Consider the following 22,115-nt stretch of genomic DNA (forward strand, 5'->3'; position numbering starts at 1 on the left):
AGCATTTGTGAAGTAAATCAGACAGCAGAACATATGTTGAATGGGGAGGACAGAAAGAGATATCTAATAACCATGCCAGAATTAATTAAAGGATATATCACTTTGCATGACAAAAAAGACCAAACTAATGTTTGGGGTGATATTAATTCTAGTATTATCTTGCTGGAGAAAGACACAGCTAAACTTAAATGCAGGGGGTTGTGTACAAATGCATACAATTTAACTACTGTTCTCATGAACAGTTTGCTGTGTCTTATCCAAAGGTAAGTTGTGTGGTGTTTTCTGGGCTTTGAAAACAGAAATCATTACATCTCAAGTATGCTTCTTGCACTGATCTTGACATTTGAAATTCACCCATTCCATATGCCCCAGTTTTATTGTTTTCATATCTGTTTGAACAGTGTTTCTTGCAGGTTTAAAATCACTTGCTTTGATAGCCATTTGCCTGTTCTGAAGTTTGCTTAAGGTTTGATTTATGTTTTTGGATGTGTGGGGATTTTTTTACACGTCGGGCATGATGACCCTGAAGTCACGTTCCTTAGAAAGAACAATTGCACATCACCTAATTACTGCATGTGGTTGGCTGTTTGTTTACCGGAGCACATGTATATCAGAACATTTTAAACATAGAAGGAAAAAAAGGAAATGGAATAAACTCCTTTGACGTGAAAACTTGGTTTTATATTGCAGTCTCTGTTTCCTACTGGGTTTCTTGCTGCATGCTCATGTGCATTATTTCTGTGAATATCACATTCTTAAACCATGTTGTGTGTTTTACAAGAGCTAAATGTCAGCCCTTTTAGAGTAATATGAACTGTTTTGACATATAAACCATTTAGTAGGCAAGTTAAGTTTTTTGTTTTTTTTTTGTAAGGGAAGCATTCTTAATGTGACATACAGTGTTAATTTGTTTTGACTTATGCAGTATATTTGAAGTAGAACTCATCAATAAGTTTGCATTTTGAATAGAATTGAATTAAAATGAACTAAAAAACACTGTATTACATTGTCCTGTCTTTATAATTTCAGTGGCCGAACTGGAAAAATTCGAGTGCAGTCCTTGAAAATTGGCTTGATGTCTCTTTCTAAGGGTCTTCTGGAAGAGAAGTACAGATGTAAGAAAATATTTTTTAAAATGCTTGGTGTATATAATTAGAAGTCTTGTGTAATAATAATGTACATTGTCACTAAATTTGCCATATAACACTTCTTGTGTTGTAGCAAGACTGTTTCCTTATGAGTAAGCACAAATAATTGTTCTTTTCATAATCATAGAATCATTGAACGGCTTTGGTTGGAAAAGACCTTAAAGGTCATCCAGTTCAAAACCCCTGCCATAAGCAGGGATGTCAACCTCTAGATCAGGTTGCCCAAGGCTTCATCCAGCCTGGCCTTGAACACCTCCAGGGATGGGGCATCTACAACCTCTCTGGGCAACCTATGCCAGTGCCTCACCACTCTCTGAGTGAAGAACTTCCTCCTAACCTCTAATCTAAATCTCCTTTCTTTTAGTTCAAAACCATTCCCCTTGCCTTATTACCTGTCCAAGCAAAAAGTTGCTCCCCATCTTTTTTTATAATCCGCCTTTAAGTATTGAAAATTTGCACTGAGGTTTCCTCAGAGCCTTCTCTTCTCTGGGCTGAACAACCCCAACTCCCTTGGCCTGTCTTAGGAGAGGTGCTCCAATCCTCTGATCAACTTCATGGCCCTCCTCTGGACCTACTGTAACAGGTCCATGTCCTTCCTGTGCTGGGGCTGCCAGACCTGGATGCAGCACTCCAGGTGGAGCCTCACAGGGGCACAGCAGAGGGGGACAATCACCTGTCTGGACCTTCTGCCCACTCCTGTTTTGATGCAGCCTGGGATGCAGTTGGCCTAGTAGGATTGATATCCTGACTGGAAAGTATCAATGTAGTGGTCTACTTGACTAATTCTGTTCAACACTGATTTAAAAAAGCAAACAAACAAACCATATAACGCCTCTTTTTGCGTGTGTTTTTTGGGGGAAAAATCAAGAAAGTCAGTGTTGCTTGGAACAGTCTGATATGTCCGATAAACAAATACATAAACCTAAATCCAGCAATTGTATTTTCTGGTCTATGAAAAAGATTATTTGAACTCTGAAGATAATTTTTGAGTGCTTGTGCTTACTGCCAGAATTGTACAATGAAAGTTTAAAATAGATTGATTTAAATAATCTCACAAGCTGGAGAAATACTGAGCAGTATGAAAATATTTGACAAAAGTAATTGCAGGAGCAGAAGAGAATTGAGGAGCTTTGTGGCAAAACCTCATGACAAATACAGGAGAAGAGATTAAGCAGTTTATAAGAGTATCACAGGTGATGGATAGTTATGTATTAGGCACAAAGTCTTAAAATTGCTATTCTTTGCAGTAATTGTTTTACACATTCGGGAGAATGATGTAAAATGTATAGCGACAGTATTTGCCATGTACTTATGGAGCTCTGCAGCAGTTTCTGCCTTCATTATAAATGTTTGTAGGTAATCTGGTAATCCTTGTAACTAACGTTGAGCAAAAGTACAGGTGTCTTATGCATTGAGGCATATCTCAGCATCCTAACTAGAGTTTGCTTTTTTAATTTTAATTTTAATCTCTTTGTCATTTGGCATATCTATTAAATAGTCCATAACTAAAACGGCTTCGGGGCAAACCTTTGTTCAGCAATGATAATTCGAAAGGTAATTTGCCACTCAGTGCAAAATAAAAAGGTTTTCTACGTATAAGATTTAGGCTGTGGATAACAGAATCTACCAAAAGAGGATTAAACAAACAAACAAAACAGCTGTGAATAAACTCTCTTTAAACGGCTGCCATTAATCAGTTAGTATACTTACGGTTACCTAGCACAGACACTGATGGAAATGACTGAGTTGGATTAGCTTTAATGTATTTGCTTTGTGTCTAGCAGTAAAATAAAAGTGGCAGCAGATCTGCATAGCTCAAGTTAACAGAGTTGGCTCTTTCTTGCAGGTTGCTGTGAAAAATCCTAGAAAATTAATGCAGAAGTCGTCTCAGGAGACTTTTGTGCCAAATGATCGTAACTTAAACTTGAAACACATCTGAAACTGAAATGGTATCTTGGTCTCCTAAGGCAGAGAATTAATAGTCAATTTATGCATGCAGTTTTCTGTTAATCCTGTTCTGATCAGTGTGCCAGACTTTGATACCTTTAATGTATTGTTAGCTTTATCGTCTCTTTCCTGATGAGCCATGGAATTGCCACAAAGCAAAATACTTCCTCAGTGTGAAAGAAAGTTTGTGGGAGAAGGAAGAAAGTGACAGTATTATGGATGGATTGTGAGCATGCGGTGGGAATGCAGTCAGCATTTTAGGTCCTCTGGCATCACCTGTGTTACAGCCTGACCTTTGGTATTAGCTCTCTCTTTGGTTCAGTTTTTATCACCCCATCCTAATCATCTACTGCTGAGAGATGTTGATATCTGTTGAGTGCTTTCAGATCCTCTAGTGAAAAATATAATGGAAATGTTAAGTGTTTTCAAGAAATTAAGGAAAAGTCACTTGAAAGGAAGAGCAGTACCCCAAATACGTGTGCTTAATGTGAATTTTCTGCCTTCTGACTTTTCCTGTCTCAGAGCAGTTCCTGACATTTGCTTCTGCTTTTTGGCTATGGCTCTTCTAAGTACTTCTGAGTCTTTGACAGTCCCAGGCTTCTCTGTGCAATCATTGTAAGATTGTGGTTGGAGTCATTTGTAGAGCACAGACCATGCCAACCACACATTAAAAATTGTAGTGCTAGAGAGGCATTTATTTTCAGAAAGCTGATTGTAAAATAGGTATGTTTCTTGTTCAAAAAACTTTTGGATGGACCCTTCAGACATTTGCAGACTGCTTAACCAGCTATCTGCCTGAGTGTTTTCTCAGAGATCAAACTTTCAGGGGTCAGCTTGAAGAAACATAATTTCTGGGCTGCTGAGATATTAGTTTTCTGAAATAATATGTAAATGGGAGGATAATTTCAGTTTATCAATAAAATCAACCTTCTTTCCCTCTTACTTTTTTGGGGAAATCAAACTTTTTTTTTTCCTTTTTCTTTTTCTAATATCAAATTTTTCTTTTCCTATTTGTGTTATGTTTTTAACGGCCACTGTTAGTCACACATTGTTGACTAACACTTTATTTCCAAAATAAGTAGATCTTTCCTATTCAGACATTTTAAAATCCATTTTGCCAGAGAAATTTCTCTAAGCTTCTTTTAGATGCTGCACTGCAGGGTTGACATGAGAATGAATCTTTAATTAAAAAAAAAAAAAAAAAAAAAAGAAAGAAATGCACCATTAATTTAGGAGAAACATTGAAGCCTCGATTAAAGAATGCCTTATTCTAGAAAATTTTTAAAGATGTGAATCACAGAATCATAGAATGACGTAGGTTGGAAGGGACCTTAAAGATCATCCAGTTCCAATCCCCATGCCACGAGTAGGGATGCCAGCTGCTAGATCATGTTGCCCAGGGCTTCATCTAACCTGGTCTTGAACACCTCCAGGGATGGGGCATCACATCTTCCTGGGCAACCTGTTCCAGTGCCTCACCACCCTCTGAGTAAAGAATTTATTCCTAATATCTAGTCCAAACCTCCCCTCTTTTAGTTCAAAACCATTCCCCCTTGTCCTGTCATTGGTGCATTGGCTGGGAATCATGCTTAACTTCAAGAACATGCCTGGGTGCTCCTGTGAATAAAAATGGACCTGTGAACATAACTGAGTTCTAGCGAGCTGGTTACATCTCTGGTTGTAGAGCAAGTAGTCCAGGGCCCCTTCTGTTTGTGAAGCTGATGACCTGATCTGAGTGTTTCCATATTGTGTTCTCTTTAGTCTTCAGAATGGGGAGACAAGTGGGAGTTACCTATTGGAAACAACCCCTGAGTGACCTTACTTTCACATCATTCCTGGTGATTTTGGGGGCGTCAGTTGGCTTTGTTCAGAGTTAGTTGACTTTGATCGAGAGCGTGCCAAGTACACTTATAACAGCTTAATGATGCAGGTGAGAGGGTTTTGGTGCCTGAGCCTAGGCTGTAGTGCAGTTTAATTCACTAGCATAAAGATAGCCTTTAAAAATAGAGAAGGGGAAAAAATAAATAAAAAGAAAGCACATGACCAAGGACAATATTTGTTTTGTTCCAAAATAATCAGAAAACAGTAACAAATAGAATTTGCTTGTTGCTTGTATTACCATTAGTTGTTCATACATTGTCACAGGGCTTCTGAATAACGAAAAAAAAAAAGGAAAAATTTGAACCACTCAGTTTTAGTGTTCCACATGTTCTAGGAAATAAATTTTCAATCACGTAAGCAAGTCCTACCAATAATACAAGTTTAAAATTATGTGTGATTAATCAGAGATGATTCTATGACTGGTCATGCAATCAGGAGACAAATGATATCTCAGAGGTGTGTATTTTCTCAGGGACAGCAGGAATTTTAACTTCCTTCCCTTTTTCTCAATGTTAAAGGCAGATAAATGTCATAGTGCTATGTAATATATAGAAATACATTTGTGTGCATTTCACTTTTACCTGGCCTCATGCTTAACACAGAAAGCCAGACTGGCAACAGAAATAGAAAACATTGCAGGATGTAGACTTTGGGTTATATAGTTTCATGCACAAAACCTATAGGATTTGTGGTAAGAAGGAAGAGCTACTTGAAAATCTCTACCATGAAGAAGTTTAATTTTCAAGTGTTACCTTTCCTTGAACACCCCTGGGACGGTGATGCCACTACTTCCCTGGGCAACCCGTCCCAGTGCCTGACTGCTCTTTCTGAGAAGAAATGTCTCCTTATTTCCAACCTGAACCTCCCTGGCACAATTTGAAGCCATTCCCTCTGGTCCTATCACTGGTTACCCGTGAGAAGAGGCCGACCCCCAGCTCCCCACACCTTCCTTTCAGGTAGCTGCAGAGAGCAATAAGGTCTGTCCTGAGCCTCCTCTTCTCCCGACCAAACACCCCCAGCTCCCTCAGCCTCTCCTCACAGGCCTTGTGCTCCAGGCCCTGCACCAGCTTCATAGCCCTGCTCTGGGCACGCTCCAGGGTCTCGATGTCCTTCTTGTACTGAGGGGCCCAAAGCTGAACCCAGTGCTCGAGGTGCAGCCTCACCAGAGCAGAGCACAGGGAGATGATCACCTCCCTGGTTCTGCTGGCTGTGCTATTCGTGATACCAGCCAGGATGCTGTTGGCCTTCTTGGCCACCTGGGCACACTGCCGGCTCACGTTCAGGTGAGCATTGACCAACACCCCCAGGTCCTTTTCCTCTGCACAGCTCTCCAGCCACTCTGCCCCAAGCCTGTAGCGCTGCATGGGGTTGTTGTGGCCAAAGTGCAGGACCCAGCACTTAGCCATGTTGAACCTCATCCCATCGGCCTCTGCCCATTAACCCATCCTGTCCAGGTCCCTCTGCAGGGCCTTCCTACCCTCTAGGAGATCGACATTTCCTCCCAGCTTGGTGTCGTCCGCAAACTTAATGAGGGTGCACTCAATCCTGTGCATTCTGTGTAAGGATGTGCATCTTGTTTGTAAAAATGCATGTGAACAAACAATGGCACATTTTCTATTTTTGCATACTCTTAATTAAGTTCATATTTGAGTGTAACTTTCAAGGCTTTACACTGCACTACATTCGTTGCAGCTACTTGGATGATTTAGACTTGACAGGGCTAGGTTTATGATTTGATGTCTTGGTGACCTCAGCAAAAGCCACAAGGTGTGTTGTTGGACATCTTACTACTATTTTGGTAGGAACTGAATGAACTTTTCAAATTTTTGAGCATCCACTTCTATACCAACCAGTAAGTACATTTTTTCAGGTTGTCCAGCTAAGTTGCTGTTTGGGTCCTGCTGGTTTTCATCCTTAAAATAGTAATGCAAGTCTGGATTTAATTTAAGATTAAGCAGGTCTTTTTTGTTTGTTTGTTTCTGCTTTTTGCTATGGCTCAAGTCTGAATAATCTTTACTTTTGCTTCCCAAATCCTTCTTGTCTTAGTCCCATATAGTTTTACTTAAGATAACTGTATTTTGTATATGAACTCATACAGTATCGTACGTGCATATGTACAAACACCATTTATAGCAGTACTTAGTTTGTGGCTTCTGACATTGCTGGTGGGTGACATATGGGATCCCCATCCCCACTGGTGGATATGAAGTACACCGTGTCAGAGCTAAAAGAAACCTTTCTCCCTTATGTCTGCCACTTCAGAACTGCTCTTGGGATATCTCCTTTGCTAGGGAACAGATCCTGCATTTCTTTAAGGAGGACGGCCAGCTAGCCAGAACATTTTGGCTTTTCGTGCCTTTAGTTAAGGAGCTTCTCCTTTATTGTCACACCAATTTCATTGAGGATTTGGGGAGGAGGGAGGTTATCATCCAATAACCCCTGTGCACTTCAACATTCAGTGGTTATGGTGCAGCTGCCAGTGTGAAGCTTTATTGTGGTATTATTTTTTATTTTTATTTATTTTTTGTTTGTTTTGGTTAAGTAGGCTGTTTTAGAGGATTTTGAGCTCTCCAGTGTATTTGCTGATTTCCTACTTGCATCAGCCCTAGCTGATCACTCTCCCTCTTTTCTCTCCTGACACGTCATTTTTCTTCTATTTATCAGCTCCCCAATCAACTGATGCTTTAGGGCTTGGGGAAGTACTTCATCCTCCTTCCAGCTACAGTAGTGAGTGAATTGTTCTTGTAGTGCCCATTTCCACTCTAGATTGATAAAAGCAGAAAAAAATCAAACGGGTATTCTTTACCCTATCTATTTTGTTTTTGAAATGGACTCTTAGATACTGGAAAATTATTCCAACTGCAAGTAAAAAAACAACCAGCTGGGATTTAGGATTGCCAAGGTGAGCCTGCAGCAGGGCAGTACTTGTTCTGTCAGTGCTGTCATCCATGGGCTTTGTCTCACTGATAAGTGCTGAAGATGCTGCAGCATCTGTTTGACTAGGCAAGAAAAACACAAGAAACTCTAAAAAAAAATAATAAATCATTCACTCATCTGGATTTATGTTTTGTGAAAATCTTCTCTTCTGCCTCAGCTCCCTTTGTCATGAGAAAAGGTATGAGCTGTCTTTCTGAGGCATGCTGACAAAGCTTGACAGTTACTCCAAATGAAGGGCAAAACAATTTGCGGAGTGTAATAAAAGAGTTTCTCTTGAATGTTTCTGAAGAAAGCTGCTCTGTTTCTCAATCACAAGTGCAGTCAGACTGAATTTTCAAATTTCTTTTATTTCTAATCTATTACCAATCATTCTGGTAGGAAACGTAAGTAGTAGGGGAATAGTGTAAATCTACTATGGTTTCTTTTGTAACTTACACCATCCACTGAATTTAAAGCTATTTCTAAGAGATTAATTCAGTGTTCAATATATTTTCAGGAGAGATTAATCATGTGACTAAATATCAGTGTACAACACCACAAAGTTCATAAATCAAGGATTGTTGGGAGAAATGTGTTAAAAATATCTTGCTGGAAATTTTAACAATTACAAATATATTTAAAAAAATCAAAGGAATGTGTAAATGCACTACTTTATGAAATATTTTCTGTACTGCAGTTAGGCTTATTAATTCAATAGTTTACTGTGACTCTTAAGCAGGAACAAGCAGCGTCTTTCTTCCCAGTAAGTGTCTGTGTCGGGAACAATTTCTTGATCCTTTCAGCCTCAAATTTTTCTGTTGTTACAGTCATCCCAGAGCCTGCATTTATGCTGCAGGGCTCAACATGTACCTTAGGAAATCGGTAAAAGGAAAGTGCATGGGAACAGATGTGGTTATCCAGGAAGCAAATGTGATTCCTGTTAAGGACGAGTTGTGTTGCTGTCTGGCTGGTGCTCTTGCTTTAAGCTATTTCACGCTGCCAGCTGTGACTTGTGCTCATTTCCAGTCCCAGTTCACAGCAAACATGTCTGTCTCCAGCCAACCTAAGGAAAGCATAGATTTTGGCATGAAGTAGGGATTTCTGAAAAATCTTTTATTTTTTTTCTTCCCTTGTGATAACGTAGAAAACTTCATAAATACTAGGGGAAAAATGAAGTGATGATGAATTGGCACAAAAAGCTATTCTGGTTTTATGTTGGTTTATTTTCACAGAATCACAGAATCACAGAATTTCTAGGTTGGAAGAGACCTCAAGATCATCGAGTCCAACCTCTAACCTAACACTAACAGTCCCCACTAAACCATATCCCTAAGCTCTACAACATCTATATTTTGTCATATAGATGTTCATGGATAAAAAAAGAACTGTGATAGGTCCTAGTTTAATGTACAAATTTTTCAGGAGGATATTTATCTTAATTTATGAATTTTATATTTCTTAATTTTTTTTTATCTTAAATAGCAAGATACTTATTTATCTTACCATAAGAAGCTAAGTATGATTTAATTCATTTGACCTGACTCTTCTAATTTATATGGTTACAGATCCAGAAAAAGTAGTCAAAGTAATCAAGATTAGATGAGGGTAAACTATTTTAAATGAGAGAGTGGTCATCTGTAGCTGAATCTGAATTACAGAAATGGCAAAACTCAAGCTGTGGTGTTACTGAATAAAAGGGGATGTCAATGAAAATGAAATGAGCTAGTGCCTTTTTTTGGTGTTGCAGATCTCTTCAACGAAGTGGCAGGTCCCACAGAAATGTGTGACCAGAGGCAGCTTGGCCTGCTGCTGCACGATGCTATCCAGATCCCGCGGCAGCTTGGGGAGGTGGCAGCTTTTGGTGGCAGTAACATCGAACCCAGTGTGCGCAGCTGCTTCCAACAGGTGAGATGATACACATCTTCATGGGAAAAACCTCTCTCTGAGCAATTTAAGGCTTACTTTTACGTGGCATAAAAATAGAAGAGGAATTTCAAAACATCTGTTGAGTTTTGAAGAGAAATGAATTTGCTCCTGCAACTGAATTGTTGTTAAAATTACTGGCAAGTTATTGTTGAAGTGTAGCTGTGAAAGTTTGATTCATCATTTAGGAGACAATCAAACAAATTGCTTTTTAGCAAAAAAGAATATATAATTATTTGTGTTTATGATAATATTGACTGCTTCGAATGATGTTAAAAATTATGGTAGTGGCCAATTATCCTGCTTCGCAGTGTTCAAAACAACATGATACTGTGGGAACAATGTGCTTTTATGTTCTGGGACAAGATCTGATCTCAACAGAACAAGAAAATGATGTTGACAGTAATGTTTGACTTTGTGCATCAGGATATTATTTAGCATTATTTTTCTGACAAAAAAGATTGCAGTTGCACAAAATTTCAACCACAGTCATTTATGTTTCGTGAGCCATTATGCAGCAGATCAGAACATAAAATAAAGCTGTCTTACTGCCTGCTGTTCAGGTCCGTACTACATGCAGGGGGTTAATGAGGCTGCACAGAACGTCTGTCTGTTTAAAGAAAATGAGAAGGAAAAAGATGTCGCAATGGAACACAACCTAACTCAGGATTTGTCAGGGATGCCTAAGGCTCTGACTGTTTGGTAGTGATAACTATATTGCTGGAGTTTATTACTTCTGTGAAAGTGTCTGCTTTAAGCATTGTCAGAAATTATATATTGATTAAAAATTCACTGTGGCATATATAAAAGTACTGACTTCAGTATTTGTAGTTTTATTGAATCCAACAGATTAAAAGTTATAGAGAACTTCTAGGACATTTTTCTTTTACCATTCTTTTATAGACATTTTTATGTTTTCATCCATCACCTTGAAAAATTCAGTTGCACTAGCTTTTTTAAGCTACATATTTACTTAGCTTGTTGAATTCATTTCTGGACTTTAAGATGACTGGGATTGAAGAATTATTTATCCAGATCTAGAATAATATGCTCAATACATATGGAAGTTGTTTTGACCAACTAACCATGTAAAACTTCTCTGAGGTTTTAACATTGCTTCTTCAGGCAATAAGGGATGGTGCTTGACATCCATCAGTATCCTCAAGTGGTTTAAGTCACACTTAAAATAAATTAATTTTTTAGTGACAGACTTTTCTGTCACAGACAAATGATCTTTTATATTCTTCAAGGATCTGCCCCATCTACCATGCTGTTCAATTATGGGTGAGGTAAACAGTACCAAGGTACTGTTTAAATACACTCTGTATTATTGTGATTATACTGGTGATCCAGTTGCATCCCTTATCTCACATGAATGCCTCGAGTTCTGCTCTTCGTCATTAGGAAAGCATAGACAAAGTATGCAACGGGATGTCAGAGCTATCTCAGCCTAGTGAAAACAAGTATTTTGCTGGTAGGGAAAGCTTGTTATTCCTTTCTTCCCTGCAGCTCCTTCTTTGTAGCAAAAATTGGCTTGGATTACATATATGAATAGTTTAAGAAGTCCCATGTTGCTTTTTGTCACGTGTTACCATTTAAGTATAGCTTTCACTTTAAATTTTAAACTGTTATTTCCAGTAGGCTCAGAAGGACAACCTGTTCTTGTTGCTGACAAATAGGATGAACGTAATTCCTTTACAGCTTGGCTCTTCTGTTAGTTACAACTTGAAGAGAATGGAAACATGTTTATTTGCTTCTTAAAACAGTCATGCTAATATTTCCACTCTGTTGATTTCTTGCAGTGATTGCCTATAAAGTGGCAGATTTGTTTTCCTCTGTTTATTTGTCTCTATTTATTTGTGTCTTTAACATGCTGACTGGTAAGAATATCATGGGCTCGGAATCCAATTAAAAATTTCTCGTGAGCCTTAAGACAGTTACTAGACCCTCACAAGCAGTACTGACTTTTAGCAGTCTGGCATCAGTCTTAACTCAAAAGACAACCATGTCTGAAATGCAGAAGGTACTTCCGTTTAGCACTTCCCTTATTCTTTCTCAAGTCCTTTCAATTCAAAGATGGCTTTATCGTGGACTGCTCCATCTTTATGGACTGCTCCATCTGTCTCCTCTATCACAGCTGTTTAGACCTATCTGTTCTTACTGGCTAACTTAACTTGTTTTCTTTATTTGTATTTTAATCTAAGTTTCCTGTGTGCTTCCAACTGGTTCTACATTAACCTGACATGACGCTTTGACGCTTTTTTTAAAATTAAATTCTAAGTAAAATCTGTTTATGGAGGGGTTTTAATTCTATTGCATTTTTTATTGTTGTTGTTTGTAAATTATTTATTTATATATGTATGTATTTACTTTCCCCAGAACCACAACAAGCCAGAAATTACTGTAAAGCAGTTTATAGACTGGATGCGCCTAGAGCCACAGTCTATGGTATGGCTACCAGTTCTACACCGCGTGGCAGCTGCAGAAACAGCAAAACATCAGGCCAAGTGCAACATCTGCAAAGAATGTCCGATTGTTGGCTTTAGGTAAGAGAAGGGGTTACATGCACGTTCTCCAGCAAGTATGGTTCCTTGTTTGTTTTTCCACAATTTTCCTGATTTATGATGGGAACTGCCATCCCTCGTCAGATTACAGTGTGGATCTCACTGCAGGAGCTCCTGAGCTAGTGTGTTTCTGGCTCCTGTCGTCCCCCTGTTAAATACCCAGTGGTCTTGTGACTGACAGGTGTGTGAGAGGGAGTTGTTATCAGGTATTTTGGAAAGAAAAAAAAAAACAAAAACAAAAAAAAAACCAACAACAACAACAACAAAAAAGACTTATCCATATCTTAGGAGGAGCAAGAAGACACACGGTGGGCTTGCTGGCTGCCCCACCTTCTGCATAAAGCTTTTGAAACCAAGTTATTCATGCCAGCTAGTACTGAACACCCTTCAGCAGCTATCCTTCCTTGCTTGGCACAAACATCAATATGTTACTATGATGAGACTTGCATAGTTCTTGTGAAGCATTGAACACAATCTAAGTTTAGTCTGCTCAAAGGAAGCTCTGAATTCTTAAAGCAAAAATAACTCCAGGGGTGACATTCTTTTTATTCTCCTGAACTGTATGATTTAGCTATGATTTATCATTATGAGGCATTGGATAGTTGGTACCCTTTCTGAGTACTGTTATAACTAGCATGCATTTGTGCATTGATTGCTCCAGTGTGTAAAATGATGCAAAATGAAGTAGGGGAGTAGAGCTAAACATAATTGTTGGATTTTTCACTGTTGTGGTTGTGAAGTTGAGTGTTTTGTTTAGGAATGATAGATCAGTCTTTCCTGTAAGCAATTTTAAGGCTTTTTTTCCAATATTAAGGCAGATGAGTCATTTTTGTTCCTTGTGTTTGTTCCTCTCCTTCCTTCTGTTGTTTTAAAGGTTATATATTTGTAAGAATCCTGGGGTCAGATTTGTCTCACCTAGCTTTGGACATGCTAGCTTTAGTCAGTATTGTAAGATTGAGCTAGTGACTTTTACTATAAACAGGGAGATGTAAGTAATCTGATCAAACTTTGTTGCCTGTCTTAAGAGGAGATGAAATCCCTCTAGATGTTCCTGTTTTTCTTAATTAATACTTGAGGGAGCCTAGGGTGGCTAAGTTCAGTTCAGAGATCTTTCAAATGCCTAAACTGGGGCTGGTGGATCTTGTCTATACTGAGATATCTAGTGCGGAAAAAGATGTCATGGAGACAGAAGACAAGGGAAGATGAAAAGGATGACTCATTCTAAATCATTTCTATAACGAAGCTAGAGATATGCAACAACAAAAACATCTAGCATCTTAGCAGAAGGTAGATGCGGCTATTTAATACACAGGCTCTGAGTAAAGACTACAAACAGTTGCATCAGCATCCTTAAAAGTGAACCTTTACATTTATAGACACATTCTTTTGCAAAACAAAACATAAAACTCAGCAGGGGAAAAATGTGGTTTGGTACTGAAAACTGCTCTCAGGAAGCAATTCAGTTTTAATCTTTAACTATTCAATAGCTATTCAGTTTGCTTCAGCTAGCTCATCTTAGTTTCAGATGAATAATATAATCTCATCCAGTCAGAACAACCATACTGTAACAAACAGTGGGTGAAATCTGCTTTAGCCAGCTTTGGTTTAAAATATATACATACCATGCTCTTGGGGGTTGCATTTAGTATAGGAGATACTGTATAAGGTGTTTTTTGTTTGTTTGTTTGTTTCCTTGTTACTTAGTTTATGCATATACTTGCTCTTGAAAGCCAAAGTAAATAAATCAATTTTTAGACTTAATTGTGTATTATTCTCATAGTTGATGAATTTTAAGAGTTTCAGGTTCTGAAACATGGACTTAGAATCATTTAAATGTAAAAACACATAAATGTAAACCAGTCTGGTTTATAAATGTTCTTTTATTTTGAGATAACAGCCAGTGACTAAGTAGAGGGGAAAAAAAGCTAAATCAATATAGTTTTAAGTCAGTAGACCTCATGCCTGTAAGATTTTCTGTTTCAAAGTGACTTTGTCAACAGGTGATTGACATTGGCTGTCTGTGTGTCTATAGAAGGTAGGAATTCCTTGTAAATACTCTGTGAAGCAACCTGAGTAGTGTAGGAAGGTTGCGTGAAGTGGGTTTGGAGGGGTGCAGGTTTCCTGTGTCCTGTGCAGCTGCAGTGGTGGCACAGATGTCCTGGGTCTGCAGCCAGGATGAGCACTGTCAGCACCCTACCTGTGCTTTCTAAGCAAAAACAAACAGGCTGTGTCCTTGTGTAGCTGCTGCTGAAAAGCAGGTGACAACATTTCAAAGAGTAATTTGCCTCATGAGGCTTAATAATAAGTACGTATTAGAACTGAACCTAGCTCTAATCACTTTGTTTAATGTCCCCATAGGTACCGGAGCTTAAAACATTTTAACTACGATGTTTGTCAGAGCTGCTTCTTTTCCGGCCGTACAGCAAAGGGGCATAAATTGCATTACCCAATGGTGGAGTACTGTATACCAGTGAGTACCAATTTACTGATCGTTTCTGAAGGATTGGTTTCACATTATTTGTGGTCTAATTTTTTTAACAGTTTTTTTTAACACCTAAATACTCTACCAGGGTTTCTTTTCCATATGTCTAGCAGGGTCTGTCTTCCTGCCATTCTTTTTGAAAGTCATCAGGGACTTTGCTAGGGCTGCTGATTTTGCGTGTTTGAATTCTATAGAAATGGGGAGAAGTATCTACTTCTAGTATCCACTACAGAAGTATTCTCTGAGGGAACTTTACTTTTGGTTTGTGAAAATAAAGCTGGAATATAGAATATAATTGCAGTACTTGTATATGAGCATGTACACACACATGCTGTTTGTAAGGTGAGAAAACGTCAGAAAAAAAGGACTCACTTTACTACTGCCATACCACCATAATAATACTTAATATTTTAGTAATGTGTTTTAATATATTTGAAGGTTCATGGTCTTTTCTTTCATGTTCAACATTTTGCTTGCTTTATGGAAACATGTTTGGAAATATGTCTTTATTTTTGTTGTGTAATTACTGTTTACTGGAATATTTAAAAATTGGTGTGTATCTGGGAAAAAATGAGCAAAACTGACAGTTTCTAACTGATTTGAGAGTTTTGCCTGCATTACAAATTCATTTACAATGCAATAGTTTCCTGATTAAATATTTAGCCAGATTTTTCTAAGAAATTTTCTAGGACACTTTCTTAAGTAGAGGATTGGGTAACTTCCTTCACAGAAATAACACTTTCAGGTTTGTTTGTGTTTTTTTGCTTGGTTGGTTTTAATGTGATAGTTGAGCACATTCCTAAGAATTTGCATTCAGTCACAAAAATTAATAGTGTAATCTGTATGTAATTTAAGCAGTGGTAATAGGTCTGCTGCTTAGAACAGATTCAGATCAGAAATGACCCATTTTATGAACAGACATAACTTATGCTTATTGAATAATCAGTACCTATATGCACTCCATTTTAACTAGTCTTGTCTGAATTGAGTCAGGAATGAAGAATAGATTTCACAAAAAGAATCTGGCTTTGTAACATGCTATTTGTAGTAATGTACTGTTGTTAGCGTACTAATTTTTGATAAACCTCTGTGCAGGTTGAATTCAGTTAAGGCTATATAATATTCAAGAAGATGTAAAATTCTTTGCAGTAAGTTAGTAGAATAGGTTGTGTTTAAATGGAATGATGCCAGAAAATAGTGTAGAGCTGGGTCTATGAAATAAAAATACATTAATAAAAATGTAGGTACCAAAGATCAATGAATTATTCCTAAGAATCCATTATATTGCAGTACAAATACCTTGAATATAAAGAGTGCATCTACTCTGCTAATGTTTGTCACTTTTTAGAGCCTTTTCAACCAAATTCAAAGGCTGTTGATGTTAAAATATTGTGTTTGTGGTCTGTATTGCAAAGCAGAGTACAAATACATGCACTCACCAAACTCCCTTAATAAAATCCAGCTTCTCTCTCTCACTTAAATGTATTGATATGAGTACATTAGTATCAAGAATACGAGCCATAATCAGAAGAAACAAATGCTTGACTGCTTAATAGAGCTGACATTTGGAACTGGAACTTAATCACAGTTGGAGAGAAGACCTTTTAATTGTCTTATGGTAAGGTGTTCAGTGTGGAGTATGAAGGGATTTCTCAGAAGCTCTGTGACTTCTACATGAATTTAAAATAACTTGAAAAATTATTTTATAATTAATTGTAATTATTTTATATAAGGAAACTTTTTCAAAATAAATTTGCAAGGGGAAGATTCTCTCAGTGTTTGCATCAGGTTGGAAGTGCTTCGTAATTTCAGATTAAGGCTATTTACACAGATAATAATGTATAGCTATTGAAGCCAAATCCATAATGCTCTTTCTGTGTTCATCCTAGTTTGCAATCTCATTTTCTTGATGCTGAAAATACAAACATTTGTGAAAACTACTTTGGCTATGTATTTTTTTCTGTCATATGATTTAGAGATTGGTGGGGTAAGGAATTGAAAATATTTGACAAATCATGTCTGTGAGTAGTAGAAGTGCTAAGTTACTGTAGTTATTCTCATTTCTCTTTTTTCTTGAGAAGATGGAGAAATGGGATTTCTAATGAAAAATTTTACACAGATGTGTGAAATTTTGCAAGATTTTTCTACAATCCAAATCTAGCATCTAATTCAGGAATACTCTTAAATAAGTACTTGCATGTGTTTTTTGTTTGTTTGTTTTGAATAGGAATTCTCTCAGTACTTGTGTTCTATGAACGTTGCTTTCTGTACCAATGAGTTCTGTGAATTTCAGGTGGAAATAGTTACTTCATCAGTTTTCTTTCTCTAAACTCTTTTTACTTTGCAGCTTTTATTTTCCAGAGTAAAACCTTAAAAGAAGTTTTCTTTGTTGTTGTTTGTTTGTTTGTTTGTTTTAAAGTATTGTACAGGTATCAGATCTGAAAATTTATCATCCATCGCAAGTCATTTTTTTGGGGTCCTGACTTCAGTGAATATATAAACAATTTTCATTGGTATCTGCCACTACACTCACCTGGCTAAATTCTCAATTTTGGAAGCCTTCTTGTACAAAATGATGGCAGTAAAGGTTGGCCCCTTCATCATAAACAAATAAATAAGTAATAGTTAAGATTAAATTGATTCACTGCGTTGACAGACATTACTCTAAGGTAATGCTTGGCACAATTTGAATACAATTAAAATCAGCTGACTGTACATCAGTTCAGGACATCTCTTGCTCCTACTAGGAGCTGTCTTCTGAATTGTTCTCTATCACATTTTCCTTGCAAGTGAGCTACTGGAAGTTTTGAAGGAATTGTAGGATTGGGTCTCTTCAGGAGTTTAATGTGGTATCCAAAATATATATTTTCCTAAAGACTGTGATTCTTATTTTAGTAATTCTTGCCACAGCTTACCTTGCAAGAAAAGTGATCAGAATTTTATTTCCCTGAAGAAGCTCAGGAATGATAGGAGAGATGTTGGAAATTATTAGCTGAATGGTAGTTCACCCTAGAGAGTAGATTTTGCTTCAGGCACAATAAAATTTATCTGCAATAGTGCCTGCTAAGACTCCTCCTCTATGTAAATCATCTGAAAGCTTAATGGATACTGACATCCAGAGAAGACAATTGCATACATGAACATTAAGTAGCTCAATGTTTTATAAGCAACAAGCTGACATAAAGTCAGTGGTTTCATCTCGACAAGCTGACTGATGCACCAAGGATGACGCTTTACTGTTGTCAAAATAGGCTTATTCTGTGGGGAAGGTGAGAGAATGGAGAAAGAATGGGGGAATCTGAATGTTTTGCATTCAGAACATTGCTTCCAGCTGATTATTACTCATTGCCCTGTGAAGAATAGATATCTTTGATATCTAGCAGCTGCTCAGCATGCTGTCCTCTTACAGTTGCTCACTTAGCTAGCTTATGTGATCTGCTACCCTTTTGCAACGTAATATTTTTTAATTCTGAGGTGAGACCGTTACTCATGAAATTACAGATTCATTTCATTGCAGTAAACTAGAATACACAAACACTTTGTAATGCTTCTTGTTGAGAAACTGCTTTGAAATGCATATATTTGAACGTCATCGCAGAAAAGTCGTCTTTGCAGTGGTACACAATACAAACATCATTGACGTGATAGTGATAGCCATAAATACATTTCCTATCTACCTTTAATAACAATTTTTGTGGTATCCCATCTAGTGCCTCTATCAAGGAACATGAGATACTATTTAAAGTGTAGATGCTTTGATGAATGACATAAACACATACATTTAAACATAGATTTAAATTACTAGTGCATTGGGTTCTTAAGTGTCAAATAAAAGAGACCAGAAAAAAAATGAAATCTCTCTTTTCCCCCCATGTCCTACTCTGGGGAGCTATCAGACAGCTGTTTCAAAATGCAGCTATCATCCTAGTTGCACATACTGTAGCTGTTACCACAAATAGGTCTAAAAATTTTTTCTTCATTAAATACAGTCAGGCTTATGGTGCGGGTTTTAATTAATGTTACAGATGTAAAGAAATAAAAATATGGAGATGTAAAAAAGGTGTTTTTTTCTTAAAAGAAAAAAAAAATTACATTCCTTTCCTTACCCTCTCTCTCTCTCTCTCTCTCTCTCTCTCTCTCTCTCTCTGTATATATATATATATATATGCTTTAGGGCTCTCCCAACTAACTTATTGCATTTTTGGTAATACTTGTTCCCAATGAAGATTTGTCCTATTTCTAATACATGAAAAATACATCAAAACTGTTTTCTTAACCTTTGTATGAAAACCATGCTTCAGCATTTTCTTTTTTTTTTTTTCTATCACTTTCCATATAAATCCAAGATTTATAAAATTTGTAAATTGATTGTAAAATTTGTATTGGTTTACAATATTTTTTTCCTGTTTTTAGTTTGACTTATGACTCTATTTATTCCCAGCAGTATACTAAAGAGTGCTAATGCCCATTTGTCAGTTTTTCCATACTTTTTTTCCTTGAGACATTCGGCTACAGACTTTTTAATTTATTTCTGTATGCCAGCCAAGGATCTTCATCATTCTTTCTTGGACTTTGTCATTTTGTAGGAACTGAGATTTTAAATGGAGACTGAAAGCATGGTCTTTGGCTGAAATTTTCACTGAAAGAAGTGATTTGCTTCTGAAGTTACTACCACAGTATTTGTGCTATTGATCTGTGTGGAAATAGCCAAGATGCCATGATGTAACTGTACAAGTTACCTGTTGTTTTTAATTTAGTAGATAGAGTTTACACAACTGCTGGCTAGTGTTTTTCAGAAGTTAAATGTTATAGTTAAATGCTCTTTTGGCATGATCTTTGATTGGATTGTGTAGTGTGGCTGTGTGCAAAAAAAAAAAAGTGGGAGAAATGCTTCTAAAAGTTATGTCTTAGTCCTGTGAATTAAAGCAGTTCTTGCAAATCTGCACAAATTTCACTGGTTAGTATTAATCATCCTCACTTAGTACACAGTCCAATTAGTTTTTCCAAGGAACTGGGTCAGGCTGTCATACCAAATAAAGAATACTCCAGAGGAGAAGTTTGGCAGATCAGTAGGCATTTATTTCTGCAATGTGTAGGTACTAAAACTTTCATTCATTGGCCTTGGGACAGAGTTCCATCTGCTAGAGCTACTGTTGCGTGAGAATAAGCAGCCCTTTGGATGTCACGGTCCTTGTTTGGATGATCCCGTGATTGTAGCAGATGCTTCCTGAGCGTGATTTTGTGAGCCCTCCCTTAATTTACCTGTATTAAAATCTAGGGGTTCAAATACTTCTTAATCCCAAATGTGCTCTGTTTGTTGCTACTTGTTAAAGCCAGATGTCAAACTTTCACCATTGGCTTAATTATCTGCTGCTTTTTTTGCTACTCTGATCTGCATTACAGATTTCATAACTGCATGTATTATACACACATTATTTTTTTTTCTCCATTCACATATGTATTTTATGTTGACAATAGAAAATAAAAACAGAGAATAGTTTGTCTGACCTGCTTGTAGGCCTCTTCAGAGTACATAATGGGGAAAAAAATACAAAACAAAAAAACTGTTTTTCTTTTTGTTTGTTTTGTTTTGTTGTTTTTTTTTTGTTTTGTTTTTTTTTTTTTTTTTTTTTTTTTTTTTTTTTTAATTCTGTTTTCCCTATGGATATCCATCTTTCTTGTCATCCTTTTATGTTAATGTGCTTCTCTGAAAGCAGAGTGCCCAGACATGCAGTCCATGGTTTGCACAAGTTTTGGGCTGGAGTTCTGTATAAGCCATTGCAAACTTGCAGCTAATACAGGAGGTGAATGGCCACTTTTTCTTTCCCACAGTTACAAGACGAAATGCTTAATATTAACTTCTCCGTAGTATGGAGGTCATTCTGTTTAAGTACTCGTACAGTCTGAAAACACATACATGTATATTTGAAGGCATGCTATTGTATTTTCCTGCAGATGTCTTTGTTATAGCCATTTTCACCTTGCATATTATGCCCTTCTTTGCTTGTATCCCTGCTTTTGTAGCAGAAGTTCATTGAGTAGTATTGCCAAAGCAGTGTTGCCATTGCTGCTATGATTATTTCCAATTCCAATTTCCAAAATTGATCCTTAAAAGCAGCTGTGTCAATTCTAATTGAGTACTAAAGACCAGCTGTGGCGGTGAGGGATGGAGCTTAGCATTTGTCAGTTTTGGACAAGGCTGCATAAGTAAGGACCAGTAAAAAATAAAATAAAATAAAATAAAATAAAATAAAATAAAATAAAATAAAATAAAATAAAATAAAATAAAATAAAATAAAATAAAATAAAATAAAATAAAATAAAATAAAATAAAATAAAATAAAATAAAATAAAATAAATCTTCCAGGGGTTTTACTGTTTGTAGCTTGCAGTTTTAGACTTGGAAAATCTTGTGGCTGATTTTTCTTCCAGCTTCTTAGTGTGATAGTAAGGAATATGCTCGATCAGTCTGTGAGATTCTTAGTTCAGGCAGAGACTGTTCTTATTTCTGATTGTGCCTTTGCACAGTGCTGTGCAAATAACAATGGCTGTGATTTCATCTGTGGGTGTTTTTTGGCCTTGAAGTGATACGGATAATAGCAGAAACCTGTAGGAAGAGATCTTGTAACTTGAGAAAATACTCATGAAAAATGTGGCTGTCACAGGAGAGATTGGTTTAGCACTTACTGTTTCCATCTCAAAGTTTTCCAGTTTAGGTATATAATTGGAGGCATTGAATATTTTGTGGCACTTTGTGAACGCATAGGGTTGTGTTAGTTATGTGTTGTATTTTTTTTTTTTTCAAACAAAGCCATTACTGTTAGCTGTTGTTTTTTTTTTTAGTGGTGGTGTTTTGTTTTGTTTTTTTTTTTTTTCAGCAGTTATTACAAGGTATTTCTTCTGCCTGTGAAAGTGAGTCATAATCTTCATATGCATGAGTATACTGTCAAGATTGCTTTCAATGGCTAAAAGTATACCCCCATAGCTAGCAAACTGATATTTTTTTTCCACTTCATAAGACTGTTTGTAAATGTTTAATCTAAAATTTGAACCTGCTTCAAATTTTCTCTCATTTTCTCTAATTAGTAATTGGTAAACCCAATGCATTAATTACTAGCAATTTGAAGACTCAGTGTGTTGATTTTTTTTTTCCAATAGAAGAGAATTTGAAGATGCATTACCATTATTACTGTACCATATTTCGTGACACTTAAAAAGGTGATTTTAATGCCACTAACAGTCTGAAGTTCTTCC

General features: G+C 36.9%; 1 protein-coding gene across 10 annotated transcripts in view; it reads left to right on the plus strand.

Moving 5' to 3' along the window:
- UTRN (utrophin) overlaps positions 1-22,115 on the plus strand; it is a 367,449-nt gene that overhangs the window by 318,210 nt on the left and 27,124 nt on the right. For all 10 annotated transcript variants that reach the window (XM_068677000.1, XM_068677005.1, XM_068677001.1 and 7 more), the window contains 4 exons: positions 1,030-1,115; positions 9,640-9,797; positions 12,195-12,361; positions 14,738-14,849. In XM_068677000.1, the coding sequence (XP_068533101.1) occupies positions 1,030-1,115; positions 9,640-9,797; positions 12,195-12,361; positions 14,738-14,849 (523 nt within the window). The remainder of the gene's footprint in view (positions 1-1,029; positions 1,116-9,639; positions 9,798-12,194; positions 12,362-14,737; positions 14,850-22,115) is intronic.

Source organism: Anas acuta, chromosome 3 (genome assembly GCF_963932015.1).
Source record: "Anas acuta chromosome 3, bAnaAcu1.1, whole genome shotgun sequence".
NCBI lineage: Eukaryota > Metazoa > Chordata > Aves > Anseriformes > Anatidae > Anas > Anas acuta.